The 24,909-nt window shown below is 30.8% G+C and overlaps 2 protein-coding genes across 6 annotated transcripts; one reads left to right on the forward strand and one right to left on the reverse strand.

The window, feature by feature from the left end:
- The first annotated feature begins 6,602 nt into the window (after nucleotides 1-6,602).
- Nucleotides 6,603-13,972, forward strand: LOC127263896 (AUGMIN subunit 8-like). Of its 4 annotated transcripts, XM_051293184.1 has the most exons (7): nucleotides 6,610-6,853; nucleotides 8,532-9,947; nucleotides 10,090-10,209; nucleotides 11,510-11,626; nucleotides 11,708-11,797; nucleotides 12,480-12,587; nucleotides 13,533-13,972. In XM_051293184.1, the coding sequence occupies exons 2-7, from the start codon at nucleotides 8,694-8,696 to the stop codon at nucleotides 13,596-13,598; spliced, it is 1,755 nt and encodes a 584-aa protein (XP_051149141.1). In that variant the 5' UTR covers nucleotides 6,610-6,853; nucleotides 8,532-8,693; the 3' UTR covers nucleotides 13,599-13,972. The 4 variants fall into 4 exon arrangements, 3 of the variants coding, with proteins under 3 accessions (XP_051149142.1, XP_051149143.1, XP_051149141.1); XR_007841559.1 differs by lacking the exon at nucleotides 13,533-13,972 and having other exon boundaries at nucleotides 6,603-6,853; nucleotides 11,482-11,626; nucleotides 12,480-12,538; XM_051293185.1 differs by lacking the exons at nucleotides 11,708-11,797; nucleotides 12,480-12,587; nucleotides 13,533-13,972 and adding an exon at nucleotides 10,566-10,626 and having other exon boundaries at nucleotides 6,605-6,853.
- A 1,547-nt stretch (nucleotides 13,973-15,519) lies between these two features.
- Nucleotides 15,520-19,972, reverse strand: LOC127263894 (translation initiation factor IF3-4, chloroplastic-like). 2 transcript variants are annotated; one of them, XM_051293183.1, is made up of 9 exons: nucleotides 19,614-19,972; nucleotides 19,474-19,513; nucleotides 19,336-19,395; nucleotides 18,733-18,785; nucleotides 18,432-18,487; nucleotides 18,272-18,305; nucleotides 17,746-17,818; nucleotides 17,568-17,660; nucleotides 15,520-16,096 (listed from the first exon to the last, which is right to left on the reverse strand). In XM_051293183.1, the coding sequence occupies exons 1-9, from the start codon at nucleotides 19,859-19,861 to the stop codon at nucleotides 16,055-16,057; spliced, it is 699 nt and encodes a 232-aa protein (XP_051149140.1). In that variant the 5' UTR covers nucleotides 19,862-19,972; the 3' UTR covers nucleotides 15,520-16,054. The 2 variants fall into 2 exon arrangements, with proteins under 2 accessions (XP_051149140.1, XP_051149139.1); XM_051293182.1 differs by having other exon boundaries at nucleotides 15,520-16,103.
- Nucleotides 19,973-24,909: the final 4,937 nt, after the last annotated feature.

Here is a 24,909-nt window from a genome sequence, read left to right on the forward strand (position 1 = left end):
GACCAATTGGGAAAGTGGTCACCGAATTGGGAAGGACCATACATTGTTCAAAAAGATATTGGGAATGGCGCTTTCATTATTGTAAATCATGAAGGGAGAAGAGTACATGATTGTATTAATGCTAAATATCTGAAGAGGTATTATCCTGCCTTTTCGGATAACAAAACTGCCTGAAACAAAATATTATTTTCAGAACCCATTTATGGGGTTCGGGTTCGAACCTATTTAAAGGTTCATTTCTGTTAGTCATCATGTATTTGTGAAAAATTTTCTGCCTCTGAATCAGACTTTTCATCCCAGTGAGTGGATATTAGTTCTGGTTCTTCTTCAATAAGATCTTCCAAATCTGGTCGGTACCTTTCCCATTGGCTTTGCATTTCATCTAAATCTTGATGGGTACGTGCTTGCATGTCTGTTATGGCTTGATGTTCACGATCAACGATGGTCCGTAATCTTGAGAAGACTTTTCGTTGATTGGAAAATATATTATCCTAACCAAGATCTGGAAGTATGGTTGCTGCGTGATTTTCGATCATTTCCATGTGATGATGGAGGTCAGGAATGCGACCAAGGATGTCACGAAGAGGTTCATACCCCTCAATGACTTTTTCCATCAGGCGGATGACGCGATGAATGGTTCTTCTTCCTCGTTGGGAGAATCGGAATTTGAAGTCTAGTTGCTTGAGTATATGTAGCAAGTCTTCTGCATGGCCGCCAATAGGGTGATTACCTACAAAGAAGGGTTGAAGAACACCTTCCCAGTTGCTTGATGGAACATGAGGTCGGTCATTCGCCATGTTTGTTAACACTTCAAGTCTTAGAATGTGTTTCTTAAAGTGGGAGAAAGACAAGATTGCTGATCTTACATCAACAAATTGGCGACCACAGTGGGAGAAAATTGCTGATCCATATGGCAAATTTTCAATTCCACAGTACAACCGTTGGCTTTATCACGGCAGAAGAAGCTTCCCAACTACGGGCCGAATTGACAGCAGGTTTTACAGCATGTTTTCGGCAAATGTACGACCAGCAGATAGCAAATCTGCAGGCAATACATGACGCAATGCAAAACTTGATGGAGCAATCAAAATTCATGTTGAATTCGGTTCCTGCACCGCCAGAAATGTCATGCCCCCAAACGGACAACGCCATTCCTGAGCATATACCCAGTCAGACAGACTGGAAACAGGACCAAACAGGAGGACAGGCCCGACCAGGGACGACCGAATGGACGGAGACAGGTCGGCAGGATCACGACGCCTGGACGGACCATGGTCGGGAAGACCACACCGACTGGACGGACCATGGTCGGGAGGACCACACCGAATGGACGGACCGTAGTCGGGACAACCACACCGACTGGATGGACAAAGGTCGGGAGGACCACGCCGACTGGACGAATACAGATCGGGAAGACCACGTCGACTGGACGGACAAAAATCGGGAGGACTACGTAACCTGGACGGATACAGGTCAGGAGGACCACGCCGACTGGACGAATACAGATCGGGAAGACCACGTCGACTGGACGGACAAAAATCGGGAGGACTACGTAACCTGGACGGATACAGGTCAGGAGGACCCCGCCGAATGGACGGACACGGGTCAGGTCGCCGACCATAACTTTTCAGGCGAGCAAAAGAATGACAGAACAACAGTGGCCAAAAGGAGGAATAAGTCGGACGGGAGTCTGAATACAATGGTAGTGCAAGATCGACCAACGTCCAGGCCAGCACCAGTCCGCGATAAATGGAGGTCGGGTCCAACGTAGCCTCAAAGGATGGAGGTCGGATCTGAGGCTGACGTAGCCTCGGATGCTAACCTACTAACTCCTAAAACATCATAAGAAATGATGCTTAGGAGTCTTGAGGAGGAGGCATGTTGTTACGCACAAAAAATAATAATAATAATAATAATAATAATAATAATAATAATAATAATAATAATAATAATAATAATAATAATAAGGTATCCAGAGTCAGTCGGTGGGTTCTCAGTCGGTTGGTTCTCAATCAGATAAGCAAGTCAGATGGTCCGCGGTCGGGCAAGCAGGTCGGATTATCCGCAGTCGGATAAATGGGTCGGTTGATACAAAGGTTGGCTGCTATGGGGGTCGGTCGAAAAAGGAAGTCGGGCGAAGAAAGGTCTGTTGATAGGTCAGACGATTGAAGAGACCAAATAGTGGTCGTTTGATGGGGCGACCAGTGAGTCTTTTGATCTGGCGACCAATTATGTATCTAGATTGGTCGGTTGGTCGGTCGTTGGGTTATGCGGTTGGCGAGGCGGTTAAAGACATGTGTCAATCAAAGAGGCAGTTCTGAGTTCTGTAACTGGCGGGAACGGTTGGTGAAACAGTGCGACGGTTCTGAACGTTTTCTTCAAAGAATATTTAAGGATTTGGATCATCATTTGGCAAGGCATCTTCAATCAACTTCAACAAAGCAAAGTCAGATTTGGGGATCACCACTTTAAATTTCAGTCTTTTATTTTCCAGTTTATTTTCTGTACCATACAGTGTTTAGAAATTCCTAATCTCAGGCACTAATTAATCAAGTTTAAGGATATTTTCTATATCTTTGAATTTTACTTTATTTTTGTTGAAAAATTACATCAACAATTATAATTAAATATAAATAAAATTTATGATTATAAATAAATATGTGTTTGAAGTAGTATACTTAAATAAAATATATATTTTTGTAAAACCAATTAAATCTAATTTAAATGTAAATATAGTACTTCATCCCTCAAGTTACAAAGTATACATATTTCTATTTTGAGACGTCTAATTACAAAAGTAACCATTTCATTAAATACCCCATTTTTTTCTACAAATACCATTACTTTACATCACATCATTACTTTTAAACCAAAAAACAAGGACAAAAATGTCATTATACTACTTTTACTTACCCACTATAATTAAAATATTATTATTTCTTAAACTCTGCGTCAAAAGTAAATGCATATTTTATCCGTAGATGGAAGAAGTATAATATTTTTAAAAAAATAGAGTTTTTTTTTTTTTTATTATCTTTTGGTGGAAGAGTATAAAGATAAAAATTAAAATGCAATAAAAACGAGATTTTAAAATAATACGAGGTACTCTAATATTAAAAAATTCTCAATTTGCAAGATTTTAAAATTGTAAAAACTTAAAATTTCATTATCTATTTTATAATCAAATATGAATTTATTAGAATTTTAAATTCAAATCTTTACAAAAATTTCCAAATCCATAAACCAAACATAACCTTAGAGTGGGGAGTTAATTATGAGTGAAAGAATGTGAGCTTTTTAAATTGTCATGTCTTAATTATTGTTGTCCCAAAAGTACAATTTTCATTAATTATGAGCACCAAATCATATCTACAAATTTTTCCATGTGCTGTTGCTTTAATCAATTTTCTTAGGGTGTGTTTGTCTTCGTGATTGGATTGGATTTATATTATTCATCCAATTTTTCTCTCTAAAAAATATCAAATCAAACACCTATTTTTTATTTTTTATATTATACTAAAAATCAATTTTATATTCAAAACATCACATTAACACCTATTTATATCACATCATACAACTATTGAAATTCAAAATTTTTACTATTTGAATCCCAACTCAAAATCCAAACCCCCAAACAAACACACCCTTAATTCATTAATTATGTTGAGGGTGTGTTTGTTGGGGGATTGGATTTTAAATTATCCCACAGTTCCATAACTAAATATCTTTTTACTTTTTGCACGTAGTTTTAGAAATAGTAGTATTATATTAGAATGTAGTAGGAATAAAATAGAAATGACTAAAATAACCTTATTAGTATGTGTGATATAAATGTAATGACATTTGTGTAATATATTGTAAGTTGTAAGGGTATTTGTAATGTTAGGTAAATAGTACAATTACTAAAAAAAAATAGATATTTTATTATGAGACTAAAATAGAAAAATAAATACTTTGTTATGAGACGAATGGAGTATACTATTCGTCTCAATTTTTTTTTTCTCCAAAAATATCAAATCAAACATTTATTTTTCTTTTTTTTATATTATACTCTCTCCGTCTCGCGGAAGATGAAGCCTTTTGTTACGGACACGGTATTTTAGGTAGTATAATAAGTTATTAAATTATTAATAATAAGTTAAAATAATATTTTATTATTTTTTATATGTATAGTATTGTTGGTATTTTAAATATTTTTACAACTATATCTCAATAAAATGTATGGAATATAAATATCATTTTGTAGACAATTTAATTTTATATAATACAAATGAATAAAAAAAATATTTATTTATTTATCATTATCATAAATTAATTTTATAAAAAATGTGGACTTTTAAAGGTTGATAAAAATATTTGTTAATTGAGGAGAAATATAGAAATAAAGGAGTTTTGAGTGGTCATACATGTAAGATGTTAGAAGTTTAATTAAATTAATTTATATTTGTTAAGTATGTGTAAGATTGATCAACTTGCCAAAAATAGAAATGAGTTATCTTTTGTAGGACATACCAAAAAGAAAATGAGATCATCTGTGACGAGAGGAGTACTAAAAATCAATTTTATATTCAAAATATCACATCAACACATATTTATATAACATTATACGACAATTCAAATTCAAAATTTTTACTGTTAAAATCTTAACTCAATCCAAATCTCCAAACAAACACACCCCTAGGTATGTGTGTGTTTTAATAAAAATATGTATATATTTCCTCCGTCTCAACATAGTTGAAAATAATATTTAATTAGTTAATAATAATGAATTACAATGTTATTTTATTATTTTTTATATAATTAATAATATTGATAATTTTAAAAAAAATTTAATATATATATGATTAAAAAGGTTAATGAAAGTGTAAGATATTTGATATTTAATTTTATTTATAAAATAATTTTATGTGTATGATATATTTGTAGATACATATATATTATCTATAAAAAAGGGTAATATAGCGTGTATTTTTTTTAATAATAAAAAATACAAATAAAATACTTCATTCGTTCTTTAAAGAATTATCAATTTTTTCATTTTGATCTGTCTTATATAGAATATTCATTTTTTTTTTAATAATTGTACTATTTACTTAATATTAAAAATACCCTTACAACTTACAATATATTACACAAATGTCATTATCTTTATATCACACAATACTAATAATGTCGTCATTTCTACTTTATTCCTACTATATCCCAATATAATACTAATATTTCTAAAATTCCGTACAAAAAATAAACGAATACATATAAGACGGAGGGAGTTTCGTATTTACTAAGTAAAGAAACAAAAATATATTTAGATAATAAACAAAAAAGAAAAATAATCACAAATTTAAATGACAAATTAGGTACATAACAAATGATGGTGATATATATAATTGTATAAAATATAAAATTAATTTTTAATATTATAATGTATTAAAATAAAAAATAATTATGTAATTGGATGTTTATAAGAGAATTTTTTTTTATGAATAGCAAAATTTTAGGTAAAATCTTATAAGAGAACATTTATAATTTTTTATATTTGAATTAAAATTGATACATTTTAATTATATTAGAATTACTATTTTTTTTTTAAATTTTAACTATATCAATTATTCTAAATTAAAAAAAATAAATATTTTTTTAAAAAATATAACAAAAAATAAAATTTTAAATCAAAACAGAAAAGTACACCACATTTTAGAATTAAACGACAGTGTATAATTGTTCATTGCCGTGTAATTTTCAGGTCAGTTGCCGCTTAACTATGTTATGTCCACATCTCAACGATTTCCATTAGTTTTTTAACGGTGAAATCAAAATTGATTGAAATGATTTATAATAAAACTAAATTGATAAATTTTTTATATTGAGATTAAAATTGATAAATTTTTATTATATTAGAACCGAATTTTATTTTTTATTTTTTTATTTTTTTATTTTTGACATACTATAGGTTTGTTCTTAATTTCTAAGCGGCTCCCATAAATATTATTTAAAAAAAATATATATATATATATAATATTAACCCGGTAAAATTTTAATTTTTAGTAAAAATAAAATATTATTTGTATATTTAATATAAAAAAATTAAAATCATTAGAAAAAACAACTATTAAATTAACAAATCCTATCTATTGCGTGGCAGTGATAAATATAAATTACGCTCTTCATCCCACGTAATTTGTCCATATTTTCTTATTTTTCGTCGTCCCATATAACTTGTCCTTTCTATTTTTGAAAATATAATTATGAACTTTAATCGCGTTTTAAATTTTAAATTTTATAATTTTCTTAATTTTAATTAAACTATTTACTTTTCTTAGTCTTAATTTATAATTATTTTTACTTAATAATAATTATTTTTACTAATACACTTTTTAATTACTTACTAATTATACAAATATAAATTTTCTTATCTACAATTTATATTTCTCATATTTTCTGGGACGGAAGGAGTAATATTTTAGAATAATTTGAAATTTAAAATAAATATTAAAGTGTTTTTTATAGAATCAAGAATTTAAAATACTACTAATAATTTTGATTTGAAATACATACTGTATATAAATTGTAGCAGTCGCTGTTTTGACAAAATCAGGCATATACAACTAAATTAATAAATTTTATTTTCGATATAATTTTAAAAAATTAATTTATTTGCTGACGAGGCAGCGCGGAAACCACCGCCGCCGCCGCCGCCGCCGCCTACTTGCTCTTTCTCTCTCAACGCCGTCCGACGGACTGCATCGAGAAACGCCGACTTATATATAATCATAGAATGCAAAAACAGTCACAACAAGAAAAATCTTCGAGTTACGAATGATGTTGTTCTTCAGCCGAGAAAATTAAACCAAAGGTGAATATGTGTTTAATCTGTATTACCACTTTGTGCTTTCGCCATCGTGTTCGATTGAAATCAATTAGTTGTTTGTTTTAATTTAATTATGTTTTATTGTGATGAATTTTGTGGTTTTTGAGCTTTAGAATTTCCAGTGGTTTATATATGTAAAGTGCTTCTTGTTTCTTTCCTTTTTTAATTTTTAATTTTAATTTTTGGTATTTAATTTCCTTGTCCAATTGAAGCTTCTTCGATGGAAATTATTCTCGAGTGAATCCTACAGTGTTGGTAAATTTAGGAACAGAAACTGACAAAAGCCCCAGCGTATTATTTGATATCTTTAAAATTGGTATTTCTTAGGGCTTGCATCGGTTTTTGCTAACAATGAATGCAAAAGGTCAGAACCAGGCATTAAAAATTTGCTGTAAATTAGTGTAGAATAATGACAAAAACAATGATTTTAAATTATGGTGTACATTTGTAGTTTACTGTGAATATTGAAGGGCAGTCGCTGTGAATTCAATTCAATTCATTCATGGTGGTCGACAAGGACAATGATCTCCTTCCTGCACGTGGTCTCCATGCCTATGTTCCCATATCTCTGTATAATTGTTTGTGTATAATTTCATGTCAAAAGGTAAGGTAGCAGAATCATATAATAATTGTTTTTGGAGTTACTTTGCTGCTGAGCTCTTCAATTAATTGACAAGAAAAAGGAAAGGATATTTACAATCTTGTTGGTCCCAAAGTAAGGCAGTAATTGCTATTCTATCAGTTTCTTGGGCTACATGTGAATAATTGCTATCCTACGATTCTGACTTTGATTCAATTATTATTATTGAGAGAAACGAGAGTGAGAGAAATGATTCTATGTACTTGTGCCATGATGTGAGCATTGATAATTGCTTGTAGTTTATGCATTTATGCTGCTGCTGCTGCTGCTGTTTTGTATTGTGTGTGTGTGTGTGGTGGATGTGGGGGCTCTCTGGAGATATCATTTTCAGAGATTCTCTGTCATGAAAAGGAGTTGGGATGCCCAGATACAAAAGAAGGTGCCGGGCCACAGGGGGCTCTATATTTTGTTAGTGTTTTTGCTTGCTGTATGAGTGTGTGGGGGTGGGGGTGGGTGTATGCATGTATCATTGTATAGTGTATTTGCATATGCCCCGCCAGCCCATTCAGCCATGGCAGTCTCGTGAACTTGGAAAGAGTTGGGGGACCAGAGAGAAGAGAGAAGAGAGAAGAAATTAAATCTAAATAGAAAGTAGTAAAAGCAAGAGAGGGGTTTTTCTTGTCCTACACACCCTCTTCTTTGGATGCCCCACTCCCTATTTCTGAGGGATGTTCTTAAGGCCACAAAATCCAATCCCTCTTCTGATTGCTGCTGTTTTAGACAATTAATTAGAGACTGCTTAACTTCATTTATCTTTTTTCTTCATTTCTTGGTGCCTTCTGGTAGTGTGGACTTCTTGGATTGTTTTTTTACTCGACTTTCATTTCCTGGGGCTTTAAATGTGAGTTTTAATTGCTGATATGTGCGCATTTGTTGGCTGGCATTCTCTAAAATCCAATGCTTATGAGATCTGGGTTTCTGTAAAGATGTATTCTTTGGAGCATCTTTTCCTTTTTCATCATGTCTGGTACTTTTTCTTTTTCTCTACTTTATCTTACTTTTGTGTATGGATATGTTTGCCAGATATTTCTTGACTCTAAAGGATCACCTCCAAGAAGAGACACTGTTGTCGATTGTTGTTAATCTGGTAGATTCATTGCGGTTTTTGGAGCCTGCGGGGAGGAATATTTGGGATTCTTGACTCTGCACAGGAGTGCATCAATGCGGTGTTGTTTATAAGTTTGAATGGATGTATGGGAAAGGGAGAAGAAATCTGCAGGGAAGCAGCTTGGAGTGAGTTCAGAAAGACTACCACTTGGTCCTGCCTATAACAAGAATGGAACTACTCGTCAGGCCAGAGCTCGGGTTATACAATCGACAGTCGTGGGTCCAAAACGCAGTCCATCACCCAATGGCAGACGGTCATCACCAAACTCAGCAACATCAGTTGAAAAGAGGGCTACATCATCGACTGAAAGAAAGAGCCCTTCTAGACTATCATCACCATCATCTCCATCGACACCTGTTGAGGATTCGTCTGTTGAAACAATGCTGGTGGCAAGAAAGATAGTAGGGAGCAGATTACCAGAGTCCTTATGGCCTTCAACAATGAGGAGTCTCAGTGTTTCTTTTCAATCCGACACGATTTCTATTCCTACTAGTAAGAAAGAGAGGCCAGTTGTGAATTTGCATTCTGAACGTGCTCTGAGGCTATCGTCGAATGTTGCGCATAGACCAGCTGAAATTTCTGCTTCAAGGAAGCTCACGCCTGAGAGGAAGAGGAGTCCACTTAAAGGAAAAACTTCGGCCAATCAGTCGGAGAATTCTAAGCCTGATAATAGTTTAAATCCTCGTCTAACAGATCAGCATCTATGGCCTAGCAGAACAACTGGGAAAGTGTCCTCAGCTACTAAGTCAAGAAAACCTTCACCTATAGTCAGTTCAGGAACAGTAACACCTTCTCTCAGGAGATTATCTCTGGATGGGATGATTAGATCTTCACAAAAATCAGCTGAGGACTCGTTTATATCTTGTGATGATACTGAAGAATGGATGTCAAATGCATGCTCAGACAACAGTTATTCACTGCGAATGCAAAAGCCTGGCTGTTCAAGTTCATCAGATAGAATGGTATTGGCTCGTGCTATTGGGAGATCTTCATCGTTGCCAACTCCTGGATCACGCCCTGCATCGCCATCTGTTTCCAGAGGGGTTAGTCCATCCCGGATAAAGGCTGTAAGCTCTTCTTCCCGAGGACCAAGTCCTGCTCCTTCGAGAGGGCCCAGTCCGGCACATGTAAGACCTAATAGTCCATCCAGACAACCACGACATCCTACTTCTGTTCTTAGTTTTATGACAGATATTAAAAGGGGGAAAAAGGCTGCTAACCATATCGAAGATGTTCACCAACTGCGGATGTTATATAACAGGCTTTTGCAATGGAGGTATGCAAATGCAAGAACTGACGCTGCATCGCTATCTCGAACAGTGAAGGCAGAGGTTTGTGTTTATCAAGTTGGGGCTTCGACAAGTTTAAAATTTCCATTTATTATCTTAGACTTTCGTTTTTCATGAGTAGAGTGATGCTGTGAAATTTCCTTCTATCCGCAAATTACTACCCTTGTCTCTTCTGATGTTGCAGAAAATGATTCATAGTGTTTGGGGGACAATTGCTGATCTTCGTGACTCGGTAATGAAGAAAAGAATTAATCTCCAGCAACTGAGACTCAAGCTGAATCTTTATTCAGTTCTGAACAATCAAGTAATCCCTTTCTTTTAATAACCATTTGTTAGATAGAAAAATTGTGATTCTTTCAAGATTTTAGACATCGGTTTCTAATCTAGTTTTCTTGCATTATACTTTTCTGTGTTTCAAATGCACAGTTTAAATTTGACCTGCATATACTCGGATTCCATAAGATGAAGTAATGATATACATCCTTGTCGAACCTGTTGACAAAGATTTGCTCCCTATTGACCTATTTCAAACAATGCCGTTGAAAATTATCATCAGGCAACAGCACATCACCTATATACCAGAAGACCATCCACTTGCCCCTTCTCCCTAGCACTATCTGTGGATAAGCTTCTACTATATGACCATGCCGTTTTTGTTAGGTACCTGGTCTGTCGGCTGAATGCCTTGCCTTGAAGGGCATGCTGTGCCAATATTTTTAAGGCAAGAGACCTGTCCCATGTTTTGTCATAAGTTTAATCCTCCCAAATTAGTAGTCATGTTTAGGCTGTCACAGCAGTTTTTATGGAAAGAATTGATTGTGCATACTAGAGTCGATCTTATGAATGTGAACATTATAACATTTCCAAGGCATGGATGCCTTTGCTCATCTATTCACATGGTGATATTTTGGTCATGTTTTGCCTGTTCTAAAAAGTTACAACACAAAGTTCTTATTTTCTTTCTCTGCATCATGTTTCGAAATTTAGTTGGAGTATCATTTTATTTTTTGGTTTTGGACACTTTCCCTATTCCCAGGATTCGGTAGGAAGACATGTTGATTTTGTATCTTTGTTTTTGTTTCCTTATGTCCTATTATTACCATAAACAAGTCTATATAATGTGTCTCTTCTCAATTCAATTGTTGTACTTTGTTGGAAAACTATATAATATATAACTAATGATGCATTTTCTTATAAGTTTAAGCTCACGTGAGATGGTAATTTACATACTTGCACCTAGTTGTTGCGATGTTTTGATTCTACTTCAGTCTCAAGATGAAACCGATGGTTTCAATAATGATTAATGACAATCCTTTTTTTTTTTTTTTATTCTTTTCCATCCATATCAATGATTTCAAACATTTTAAGGCTAAATTTACCAATTATTGATTTAGTGCTACAACACAATGTGAAGTTGTGGGACTGATGTTATGTCGTTATATTCCAAGATCAGAGCATAAATAGACGTTATTTATGGAACTAAAGAACTGCAATACTGCCTCCTAGCTCATGCTCTTCTCTTTGTAAACATGTATATTTATTTTCTTCATGATTTGCTGTATTCTGTACTTACCAGGGTCATGCATTTCCTAATTTGAATTCAGCTAACATGCCTAAACGAGTGGGACTCCATCGAAAGGGATCATCAAGACTCATTAACTGGTGCCATCCAAGATCTTCAATCCAGTACGATACGCATTCCACTCACCGGAAGAGCAAGGGTATTAAATTTGATTTGTCCTCCATATATAATTAATTTTTTATCTGATGTTAACTAACATGTATGAGCCAATACTTTCCAGGGAGATATTGAAACCGTAAGAATGGCTGTATGCTCTGTCGTTGATACAATGCAGGCCGTAGGATCCTCCTTATCTACTTTATCTCCAAGGGTGAGAATTAATGCCTTGTTTTCGTAATTATTGATGTCTTTAAAAGTCTTCCTATACCAGAGAATGTTGCTACAGTGTTCTTCTACCGACCTCCCTTTTGCTTCTCACCTCCCATTTTGCTGTTTTCGTCTAGTAGTTTACCTACCATCAAGATTCCCCTTTATATGAAGCGAAATCTGTTTATGTTCCCATAAGGGTGTGTTTGTTTGGGAGTTTGGATTTTGAGTTGGATTTAAATAGTAAAAATTTTGAATTACCATAGTTGCATGATGTGATGTAAATAGATGAGTTGATGTGATGTTTTGAATATAAATTGATTTTTAGTATAATATAAAAAATAAAAAATAGGTGTTTAATTTGATATTTTTAAGAAAAAAAAATTGATGAACAGTAGATTTGAGGGAGAATCCCATGAACAAATTCTACTAGAGGTTGTTTCCATTAATGTAATGAGGATGGATTTCTTTCATTCGACGAAGTGAGGAAATCATGAGGGAGTTTACATATTTTCTTAAACAGATCGAGGCATATGTATAATATATAAGTCTTCGACTTGTCCATGGACATGTAAATGCACGTCCCATTTACTGTTCGTTTTTCTTTTCTAACAATAATCATGTTTTTTCATCTTCAACATCAATTAATCTTTGAGATATCTTGAGTGATGATCCTATTAATGCAGGTCGAGGAGATGAGCTGTTTGGTTTCAGGACTCGCTCAATTAGCTGCGCAGGAAAGAGCCATTCTTGTCGAATGTGAGTCGATTTTGGGATCCACATCTGCATTGCAGGTGAGATCGAGACCGAGCTTGTTTCTAGTTCAAATTCTTGTCTTCCTTTCACATTATTTAAAATTTGGTTCAACCATTAGATCAAACTGTGCCAAGTTTTGCCCCATAGGACCCTAAAAGTGATTTATCCATACAAGATTGAATATGTTACGAAAGTTCTTCACTTAATTTTAAATGATCTTATATTAGTGAAAAGAATTGAATTGAAATAGTATTTGATGTCATATAAACAGGTGTTCAATACTTTTAAATAAATGATTGATTTTTTTTATGTAATATACTGAATGAAAAATATATACTCCCTTCGTTCCATTGAAAGGTGGCATTTGCTTTTTGCACGTAGATTTTTGAATATTAGTATTATATTGGATTGTAGTGAAAAAGACAAAAATACCCCTATTAGTATGGTGTAATATAAAAATAATGACATTTGTGTAATATATTGTAAATTGAAAGGGTATTTATTATGTTAGGTAGGTAGTACAATTACTAAATTAGGAAATTGTAACCTTATTTTGGGACTGACGAAAATAGAAAATAGTAACATTTCAATGGGACGGAGGGAGTACTATATTTTTTTTTACTCCTTTTGTCTGTTATTATAGTAACACATTATCTTTTAATTTTTATGTAAATTACAAACATACCATTACACATAATTAAATACTTAAATTACATGGACAAAAATATCAAAATATGCTACATACTTATTACTACTATTATATTTTTTAATACTATAGAACTCTAAATGACCTTTTGGATTGGGAGGGAGTATTTGATTCGATAGTTTTTGGAGATAATTTTTTCATGAATAGTGCGAGACCAAATAGAAAATTTCACAGTGCTATTTTATCTCTGAACCACATGAATGCACCGTTGTGATTATGTTTGCGATCGGGCATTTCATCTTCTTTTCATGAACAACGGTCGATGAAATTTTTGCAGGACGAAGAATGCAGCATACGGACCCATCTTCTACAGACGAAACAAAGTTGGAGACATCTCAAGTGATCGATTTTGTTAAGAAGAGTCGAAGAGTTCTTTTTTTTGGTAAAAATTGCTAACAGCCTCAAGAATGATACAACCCTTTACACGACGACATCACCACGACATTCGGCCTTCCGATCATCGAATTTGGGTAATATATTTTCATCATCATCATCATACAATGTGGGTAGTAGTTAGAGTGTGCATGCCAAAATAATACAAGTTTTTTTTGAAATTATTATTTTAGGGAGAATTGATTCTAATAGAAGGATTGGAAGTCTGTGTTGGGTATAAATATAATTATAGTTAAGATAAGGAGTTGGTCTTCAACAAGAATTGGGAATGATGATTGATTATTGATTATTGAATTTTGATTGGAAGTTAACAAACTTTAGAATAATTTACTACCTTAATTTCAATTATTTTGTTAGTTTTTGCTCCGAGGTCACCAAACTTATTATAAATTAATAAATAATACTCCCTCCGTTACCCTTTTATATTTTCGTCGTCCTAAAACAAGATTACCAAACTATACTACCTACCTAACATAATAAATACCCTCTCAATTTACAATATATTACACAAATGTCGTTACTTTTATATTATACCGTACTAGCAGGGGTATTTTTGTTTTTTTACTACAATCCAATATAATACTAATATTAAAAAATCTACGTACAAAAAGCAAATGCCACTCTTCCAATGGGACGGAGGGAGTATCATGCTTTCAATAGAAATAAGCCGTGTGTTATGTAAAATAATATTATATTATCTCCGTCTGGCTCGGTCTCATACTTTTTGCGTGTTAATATTTGAATATTAATTATTATATGAAAATATAAGTATAGATCAAGAGAAAATGACAAAAAAATACTTATATTAATGTCTTATAATACTATTATAATGACATTTTTGTAAAAAATTATAGAAATATAAGAATATTTTTAATGTTATACGATGCAAACGATAAATGCGACCGGACTGATGGAGTATTATATTATTTATTAAATAGCCATGTGTTATATAAAATAATATTATATATACTCCCTCAGTTCCAAACAAGGTGGCACGAATGGAGAGAAAAATGTATATTTTATTTTTTTTATTTGGATGTTAAATATGGGGTAAAGATTAAATTAATTAATTATTTTATATTTTGAAAATATTGTTGTGTTTAGGCTGGATGAAGTATTATTTATTACATATATTGACTTATTCTTATTCAAATTGTCAGGATTATTGAAAAAACAATAGTAATATAAATTTATAGAGTATAATTGTAATAGTTATTTTACTAAATTATTTGAAATAATTTTATAAATTGTATATATATAAAACAATTGAATATAAAATAAAGAAAATTAAAAATATTTCGAACACATCAAAATATAAAACAAAAAATACCTATAACCATGTGGTTTTCCAAGTCTCATTTTTCACTATCTTTCTTGGTAAAATTCAAAGAGTACATTATAATTTGTTCACACACAAAAAAAATGATACCATCTCTCGATCCAAATCTTTAATATCATTTTTAATTTTTCATCTTATTATTATTGTTATTATATTTCATTATATGTGTATATTTTTATTTTATATTCCTATGAATTATACTTTCAAAAGCATTTTTCTTCCACATAATTAGCCTAATGTAAAAACTTGCTTTGCTGACTTAGTTTACTGGTTACTAGTTTTGGCTATATGTTTATCCAAAGTATATTAGGAAAATAGCGACTTCGTGCCTCATCGTTAAAAAAAAATGACACGAAGATGGCTACATATTTCTAATTTGATTCAATGAATTCGAGAAAGGCATAATCCACAATGCGACAACCTTTCAAAATACTACTTTCAAACTATTGATTCAAACTCAATAAAAACTACAAAAAAGATATATTTTTGTGTGGTATTAACATCTATTCCAAACTATTAACTTAAATCCCAATAAAAACACCACAAATGGCGGGCTTTTCACACCAATCTAACGAATACATCGACAAAATGGGAACATACATACAAATTAAGCATATAACAATGAGGCAAGGCGAAGAAAATCTTCAGCATTCTTGTTCAGAAGTTACAACCCCGATCAAGATCGCTACCAAAACCTACAACGACTACTCAAAAAATTCTCTTCTCGCTCCATTTCCAGATCGATCACAATGTTCATTTTAAGGCACAAAATCAGCTTCAATATTAATTGAATCCTCTGTTATAATCTACTCGACATTTAAGGCACACATTCTTGTACACTTCTTAAGCAAAATATCTACACAAGAGCAAACAATCTTGTAGGATCCCGAAGCGCAATGATAAAATGGAAAAATAAATGCCACCTGATTCTTTTTTTTTTTCCTCGGCTCGTGAGGATAACTTACACACTCATACTCCGGCTGAAACTTCATTAGCTTCCGAGTTTTCCTTCTTCTTTGGGGGTTGTTCTTGAGACTTCTGCGCAACAGTCTTGTTTGGTATCAATACTATGAAAATATTTCTGTCCTTGAAATTCTTAGCTTCCTCAACTGCCAGCTGTCATCAAGAAAAATGAGATATGCAATTATAGGGCGAAAAGAATATTAACGATAATTTGGGCAAATACATAAAAGAATGGTGCAAACTTTCAGGAGAATGGAAAGACAAGTGAAAATATAACACCATCGATTTTCAGGGAAGTACGACCCTCACTGAGCCTGACATTTGTGATGACCAAACTGTATTGCATACAGGTGTGTTCACTCAATTATTTTTTGTGACATGATTTCCAATGTATATTACAAAAAATTACAATATATATTATATATACTATAGTTGTCAATATCGAATAGTGGTATGTAGCGGTCAACGTTTAAAAGACTATAGCAGAATAGTGAATAACGGTATAATCTCTATCTAAATATTTAAGAATATATAATTATTATATATACAAAATTTCAATAAAAATGCATATGAAAAATTTATAAATTAAACTCATAATTATTATTCAAAACAATAAAGTGTCAAAAAAAAAAAAATGATCATAGTTCTTAGATAGTTATGTAAGAAAAAACAATTAGTTTACTATTTACATGCTCCTACATCTCCTCTTATTCCCATTTTGATGTCGCTTTGCTCTTGTAATTCCTCCTAATGCAGTTTTTTTTAGCAAAAACCACATGTAACACTTCTCTTATTACTAATATCTTTCAAACTATTCCATTGCCAAACAATATCTAAATTTCCTCCCGTCAATTTCACCAAGCCACAATCACTTGTTGACGTAATGAGGAAGATGGAATGGTTTGTTTAAGAATGAACAAAGACATATGACTCTAAAAAAACAAAATGAAAGGTATGGGGGAATGAATTCAGTATAGTACAACCGTGGAGAGCTAGAAACTGAAATGTGTGGTTTATGGCAGAATATCAAAAGATTTCAATTTAATAGTATACAAGATATTTTATTTTAGTACATTATAATATAATAGTATGAAATAAATACTTACTAAATAATAAACACAATATTATGTTATAAAATCTGTACTTTTAATAATAAATATTGTATTATTCAAGCTTCAATCTATGAAGCTCCTCCGCACCGCTCGGCTACAGGCCGGTACGCCGCAATTGCATAAATGCGGAATTGCATAGCAGCTGTAGCGGCAGGGTGCCACTCCACTACGCGCTATTGACAACTATGGTATATACTCTATCCATTCAACAAAGTTAATAATTCAATATAAAATATTATTTTTTATATTAACTACACGATTTCTCACTACTTGATATAAAAAATACATTAATCTAAAAGTACAAAATAAACACATCCAAAGTTTATTAGCAACACATTAAAGTATGATTGAAATAATCGTTCTTGCTCAAATTCATGTTTAATATGCACACTACCGTGGAATAATAAGAATTTTGATCAATTCATCATTCATTGCAACATGATGCATTTTTGTGATCATACTGAAGCCATAAAAGAAGAGGTAAAAGAGTAACAAAAAATCATACCTCTCCGAGATCATTTTTGAACCTTTTGATAAGCTCAATGGCATTACTTCTGAACTCATTTTCTCTCCCCTTGAGGTTTACAATAACTTTCACCTGCAGAAATAGTCAAAAGATTTAGCAGAGCTTGGAGATGAAGGTTGCATTTACTCACAGCATCTGAAACAGAATTTCAAGCTACCTTATCACCCTCTTTCAAAAACTTCTGAGCTGCTTTCAATCGCACAGAATAGTCATGGACATCGATATTGTAACTGCCACCATATAATTCTTATATCAGGAAGAGAAGAACCAATCTAGACTAGAAATATTTAGTGAAAGACTGCATCACTATAATGTCGAATCAAACATAGCAGCGTCATATAAGAAATCTAGGGCATCTCCTAAGTTTTTAATAAACATAATTGAGAGGAGTCTCAATTTAATCAGGTTTAATGAATTATGATTACTGTTATCATACACATTTAAGTTATAGAGTAAGCATATCCAGGGATGTCATTTTTTTTTTTTAATTAACAAAACTCTAAATGGAAGTTAACAAACCCCTTATAATGGATGGATAATACAAATAACACACAAAATAAACAAATAAACTTTGAAACTGAAGTTAGATACGGCGTCTTTCTTCCCAAATATGAAATGAAATTCCAAGCACAAATACAAGTCTATGACAAATCTAAACTAATCGATAAATCGATCCAACGTACCCCATTTTCAGTTCCTTCAAATCCATACGGCTAGCTGCATTCAATTCAACACTTCAGTTGCAGCAATTTCCCATTAATATATATATATATCATATATCTATATATCATTTATGCAATTAATATAAACTCAGTGGAAAACATCAAGAAGAATAATATTCACCGGCGCTTTTTTTCTGCTGCTCTCTTTTCTTCTTCTGCTGCTCATATCTATATTTGCTGTACAACAATACATAATCCTTTCAATCTATAATCATTTGCACCAACTTCAGTGAAACAGATAAAAAGAAAAAACAGGATTTGATAAACTAAGAATTGCTACGAATAATCCAACAATAATATTGACTCCGATAATTCAATATGTAAAATCATTAAATATAGTGCAGCTCAGTCATAGAATCAATTTTGACACCGATCCTTAATGGCAGCAGAATAGAGTAAAATGTGGTTGAGTGATGTCCAACCTGTAATCCATAATTCTAACAACTGGGGGATCCGCGTCCGGAGATAATATCACCTAACAGCACAAGTAAATTTCCGTGAGAAATATCCGAACATGAAGCATAAATATATAGCTGTGATTCTTCAGGCCATAAAAGAAGCAGCAGAGTGCAATTACACAATTAAGCGATAAACCGACGAACCAAACTTTATTATAAACTCGAGCATGATTAAACAAAATCTTGAGACGTCAAAACTCTAAATACCATATGAAAGATTTCGAAAAACCTGACAACAAAGGAACAAAAATATCTAACCTTTAAATCCACAAGAAATGCCCTTTCTTGTTTTAATCCTATGGTATATTGAAGCTTAATTTTATTCCCACAATTTCAAGTTCAACAATAAGTAACTTTGATTCGTTCGGTTTCATTCGAGTTTTCAATCGACCCCCTATTTTCCATTCAAGATATCAAATCCAAAATGTATTTTAACTTCAACAATTTCAAATAATCAAATCACAAAAACAAGCTAAAACACCAGCAAACATGTATGAACACATAAACTCAAAACATCAACAATGACAATGACAAATCCAAAAGGTAATTCGATTGCAGAGATCATACCAAATCAAGCTCAGCATCCTCAGCCATTCGAAGCGCCTGATTTTTCGATACAACTCCAACCTAAAACGAATCACAAAATTTCGAAACTCTCAAACATCAACGCATTACCCACACAATCAAACACTGCAATTCACTTACCATCTTCTGTTGTTCATCAATCAGCCTCACAGTATCTGACCTAATTTCAAACCGCACACCACCAGAAATCAATATCCCCCAAAAATTAAAAGCAATTACTTCCCAATCCAAACGGATGAATGACTCACTCACTCACTCACCGAATCAAAGACATATCAAGCGCTTCATCGTCGCCGGACTTGGACCTCCCCGGCGGCCCACCGCCGCCGTACCTTGCAGTTACCGCGCTCGAAACAGAGAAGCGATTGGCGGCGGAGGGAGCGCGGAAGCGCAAAGAGAAGGTGCGGAGTGTGACGGTAAATGGCCTGCGGGGCTTGTAATGGGTTGTGCAGGGGAGATGGAGGGTGGCGGTGGCGGTGGCGGTGGCGGTGCCGGTGAGGGCAGCCATGGCGGTAGGAGGCGGAGGGAGGGAGAAGAATGGAATTGGTTTTCAAGCCCAACCGATGATCATCGTCATCTTATCCATTAAGTTACTACTTTTGCGAGACTGTCACAGTCCCACTGCTTTGCCCGATAATTTCTTGCTTTTAAATAATCATTTTCATTTTTCATTAATCATCATTTTTTCTTTTTCAAAATATCTATTTTTCATTTTATATTATAATTAAAAAATTATTTTTATATTTAAAATATCATATATATATATATATATATATACTAATAATAGTAACAATAATAATAGTAAGCACAAAAATAGAAATATACTCTTTCTTTTTTTTTTTTTTTTTTTTTTTTTTCTGGAACTATAGTTTTAGTTGCGCTCGTCACTGAATTTAAGAAATAGATAAAAGTATATGTAAAAGATATTTTTGTCTTTGTGAGTGTATTAGTGTAAAAAATAGTAAGATAATTATACAATGATATGGTTATTTATGAAAATAATGAGACGCACAAAAAATAGTAAACAATACTTATTGTATTGAGACTGAAAGAATAATTAAAAATAAAAAAATATGCTTGATTCAAATATTTAACTTACTTTTTTATTATTTATAAAAAACAATAATAGTAAGCATAAAATAGAAATATAATTAGAAATATTTTTAAAAATTTAAAAATACTCTTGTTTGAAACATTTTAATTATTTTTTATTATTTATAAAAAACTTTTTTTAACAAGAATAGAATGTGTGTTTGTTTTGTTTTTTGATTAAAAAACTTTTTTTTTCTATACAAATTATCAGGAATTGTGTAAATGTTATAGTAATAATAAGTTTGTGTATATTAATTTTTTTGTAAAAGTATGTTATTTTTTTTAAAAAAAGAACAAAGCTTATTAAATTATATATATTTTTTATATTTAAAATATAATATCAATAATTTCAATAAAAAAATTAAATACTCTCTCTCTCTCCAAAAAAATATGATTTTATTTGAGTTGAACAGGAAATTTAAATAATATTAATAGGTGGTAAAAAGTACGAGCAAAAGATTTTATTGTTTTTTGAGTGTATTAATGTAAAAAACAGTGACATTTATGTAATAATGATGAAAAAATTGAGATAATTTTTATAGTAATACGAGTATTTATGGAAATAAGATTATTGTTTTGGGACGGACAAAAATAGTAAACAAAACTATTTATTGAGACGGATGAAGTATTATTTAAATCAAAACTTGAAATTCAAACCCCAAACAAACATATAAAAATACTAAGAGAACATTTTTGTTTGTTTGGGGGATTGAATTTTAAGGGTGTGTTTGTTTGGGGGTTTGGATTTTGAGTTGGGATTTGAATAGTAAAAATTTTGAATTTGAATAGTTGTATGATGTGATATAAATAGGTGTTGATGTGATGTTTTGAATGTAAAATTGATTTTTAGTATAATATAAAAAATGAAAAATAGGTGTTTGATTTGATGTTTTTGGGGGGAAAAAATTGGATGAATAGTAGAAATCTTATTAAATCCCCCAAACAAACACACCCTAAATATACTATTTATCCTATTTTTTTCCTTCCAAAACATCAAATCAAACACCTATTTTTTATTTTTTATATTATACTAAAAATCAATTTTACATTTAAAACATCACATCAACACCTATTTATATTACATCATACAACTATTCAAATTCAAAATTTTTACTATTCAAATCCCAAATCAAAATCCAAACCCGAAACAAACACACCCTAAATTCTACAAAAAAAAATGACATTTTTGTAATGAATTTTTTTTTTTACTTAAATTCTTTTTTTTTTTTCGTTATTAATAATATTAGGGAAAAATTAAAATAAAACATTAGTTACGTAAATTTTTTATCCTTTAAATTTTTATTATAAATATATTAATTTTTTTAATGAAAGACATACATTTATTTGAAATAAATACTTAATGAAAAATAATAATTAAAATGCTAATTTTTGTGATTTTATCAAAATTAAGTAATGAGGTAAAATGAAAAAAGTAAGAATAAAATTGACAACAATATATTTTAAATATCATAATTAGGCTGTGGTTCTAGTACTGATTATGTCAAATACCAAATTAGCAAATAATTTGAAGTAATTAACAAATCATCATAAGAAAAATAATACTCCTCTCGTCCTAGTTAAAATGCCAATGTTATTGATTAAAATTATTATATAATAAAAATAATTATAAATTAAAATTAAAATAACTAAATAGTTTAATTAAAATTAAAAAATATAAATTTAAAATTTAAAATGAGATTACAATGTATAATCATATTTTCGAAAAAAAAATAACAAATTATATGAGACAAACGAAAATAGAAAAAGTAAACAACTTTATGTGAGACAAATGGAGTATATTACTGAGTTAGCGTATTAAATTGAAATCATTGACAAATCATGACAAAGAAAAATAAAATATTACTAAGTTAGCAGATTAATTTAAAATAATTAAAAAATCATCGCAAGAAAAATAACATATTATCAAATTAGCACGTTAACTTGAAATAATTAGTAAATCATCACAAGATATAATATATGTTACGTTATATAGAATCTTGTATTATGTGAGTTATATTTCGTGCCAAAATCAATATATACAGGGTGCGTTTGACAATTAGCTGATAGCTGTTAGCTGATTCAATTAGCTGGTTTGACTAACTGATTCAATTAGCGATTTGTATTAGAGACATTAGCTGTTTATACATCAAATGACTATTAAGGATATTGATATGTTATTTTTTAAAATATTTAATTTTGTTCATTTTGGTTTGAAATTTATGAGAATTTTTGTTATTAATTATTGAAAATTATAAAAATATTATAAAATATTTATTTGTATTTTTATTATTTAGATCCGAAAAAATAATTTTTACTAAAAAATAATAAATTTTTATTGAAATTATGTAAAATATAAAATAATAAATTTTCGGATACATATTTTTATTATGTTAATTATTATTTTAATATATATAAATAAATTAATAACGTTTGTTTTTTCTATTTGATTTAGTTTTAAATTATATATTTTACAAATAAAATAATTTATATCTAATAATTAATAATAGTAATTATTTTAAATTTACAAAAAAAAATAAAAATATAATTTAATAAATTAAATATATTAAAAAATAATTAATAAATACTGCTATAAAAATATATTTATATGTAAAAAATAAATAAATAATTAAGTTTTAAGGGTAAATAAGGAATAACCAAAATTAAAATGAAAAAGCTCTTTCAAAATGTTGGGTAGATAAGCTTTTCAGAAATTAATTTTTTTGGTCAAAAAAACTCTTTCAAAAAACTAATTTACCAAACAACTAAATTAGCGTTTTGACTTGTCAAACAGCTAAAAGCTGTTCAATAAGCTAAAAGCTCTTCAAAACGCTGTTTCCCAAACACCCCATAATATGATATGCTACATATTGTATAAACATTTGTATAATGTGTTTGTTGTACTATGTTGCTAAAATCAGAATATATTATGATGAAATTAAAATTACATTTTACTATATATAATTATATAATTTGCTATTAAAATATTTATTACTCCCTCCGTCCCATATACCGTGTCTGCTACACTGTAGACACGGTATTTTAGAAGGGATGTAATTAGTAAATAATTAAGAATGTATTAGTGAAATAATTATTCTATAATATAAATAATTATAAATTAAGATGATAACTAATTAGTTTAATTAAAATTAAAAAAAATTAAAAAATTTAAAATGAAATTAAAGTGTGTAATCATTTTCCAAAAAATGAAAGTGACATGGTATGTGGGACGGATAAAAACGGCAACGTGGACATGGTATCTGGGACGGAGGGAGTATATATTATTCCATCCGTCCCACTTATCGTGTCCATATTTTCAATTCTATTTGTCCTACTTATTTCGTCACTTTTTTTTTTTTTTTTGGAAAGTAATTATATACTTTAATTTTAATTAGACTAATTAATTATTTTAATCGTAATTTATAATTGTTTTTATTATATGATAATTATTTTTACTAATATATTCTTAATTATTTACTAATTATACCCCTCCTAAATTCTCGTGTCTACAGTAAAAGGACACCGTAGTCGGGACAGAGGGAATATATTAATACGTGCTACTTTTTTTTTATAAATATTTGCTAATATGTGTTCCATAAATAATGCAAAAAAGGCGAGATCGTTAAATCCAAAGGCAAATCCTTTTTGCCTTGGCCTGAAGATCATATGTTATTCGCATTCAGGTTCAGCATTTGCTGAATTAAATATTAACTACTCCCTCCGTCCCGTTAGAAGGGTGACTTTTGTTTTTTACACGTAAATTTTTTAATATTAGTATTATACTCTCTCCGTCCCAGATACATATTCACGTTACTATTTCTGTCCGTCCCACGTACCATGTCACTTTCTTTTTTTGGAAAATGATTACACACTTTAATCTCATTTTAAATTTTTTATTTTTTTTTTAATTTTAATTAAACTAATTAGTTATCTTAATCTTAATTTATACTCCATCCGTCCCACATAATTTGTCCATATTTTCTATTTTCGTCCGTCCCACGTAATTTGTCCTTTCTATTTTTGGAAATATAATTATACACTTTAATCGCATTTTAAATTTTAAATTTTATAATTTTCTTAATTTTAATTAAACTATTTACTTATCTTAATCTTAATCTATAATTATTTTTAATAAATAATAATTATTTTTACTAATACACTTTTTAATTACTTATTAATTATATTTTACCTAAATTCCCGAGTCTACAGTAATATACCCATATTACATGGGACGAAGGGAGTAATTATTTATATTATAAGATAATTATTTTCACTAATACATTCTTAATTATCTACTAATTACACCCCTCCTAAAATATTGTATCTACGGTGTAGCAGACACGGTATCTGAGACGGAGGGAGTATTAGATTGTAGTAAAAAAAGACATAAATACCCTTGTTAGTATGATGTAATATAAAAGTAATGTCATTTATGTAATATATTGTAAGTTGAAAAGATATTTATTA

The sequence above is a fragment of the Andrographis paniculata genome, unplaced genomic scaffold (assembly GCF_009805555.1).
Source record: "Andrographis paniculata isolate CXL003 unplaced genomic scaffold, ASM980555v1 Contig69END, whole genome shotgun sequence".
NCBI classification, from domain to species: Eukaryota; Viridiplantae; Streptophyta; class Magnoliopsida; order Lamiales; family Acanthaceae; genus Andrographis; species Andrographis paniculata.

Coding starts and splice junctions, on each gene's coding strand:
- LOC127263896 (XM_051293184.1), top strand. CDS start 8,694: ATGGATGTATGGGAAAGGGAGAAGAAATCTGCAGGGAAGCAGCTTGGA. Junction 10,210..11,509: donor ATTCAGTTCTGAACAATCAA/GTAATCCCTTTC, acceptor ATTTGAATTCAG/CTAACATGCCTAAACGAGTG. Junction 12,588..13,532: donor GATCCACATCTGCATTGCAG/GTGAGATCGAGA, acceptor AAATTTTTGCAG/GACGAAGAATGCAGCATACG.
- LOC127263894 (XM_051293182.1), bottom strand. CDS start 19,861: ATGGCTGCCCTCACCGGCACCGCCACCGCCACCGCCACCGCCACCCTC. Junction 17,819..18,271: donor TTGAAGGAACTGAAAATGGG/GTACGTTGGATC, acceptor ATATGGTGGCAG/TTACAATATCGATGTCCATG. Junction 17,661..17,745: donor TTTTGAAAGAGGGTGATAAG/GTAGCTTGAAAT, acceptor CTATTTCTGCAG/GTGAAAGTTATTGTAAACCT.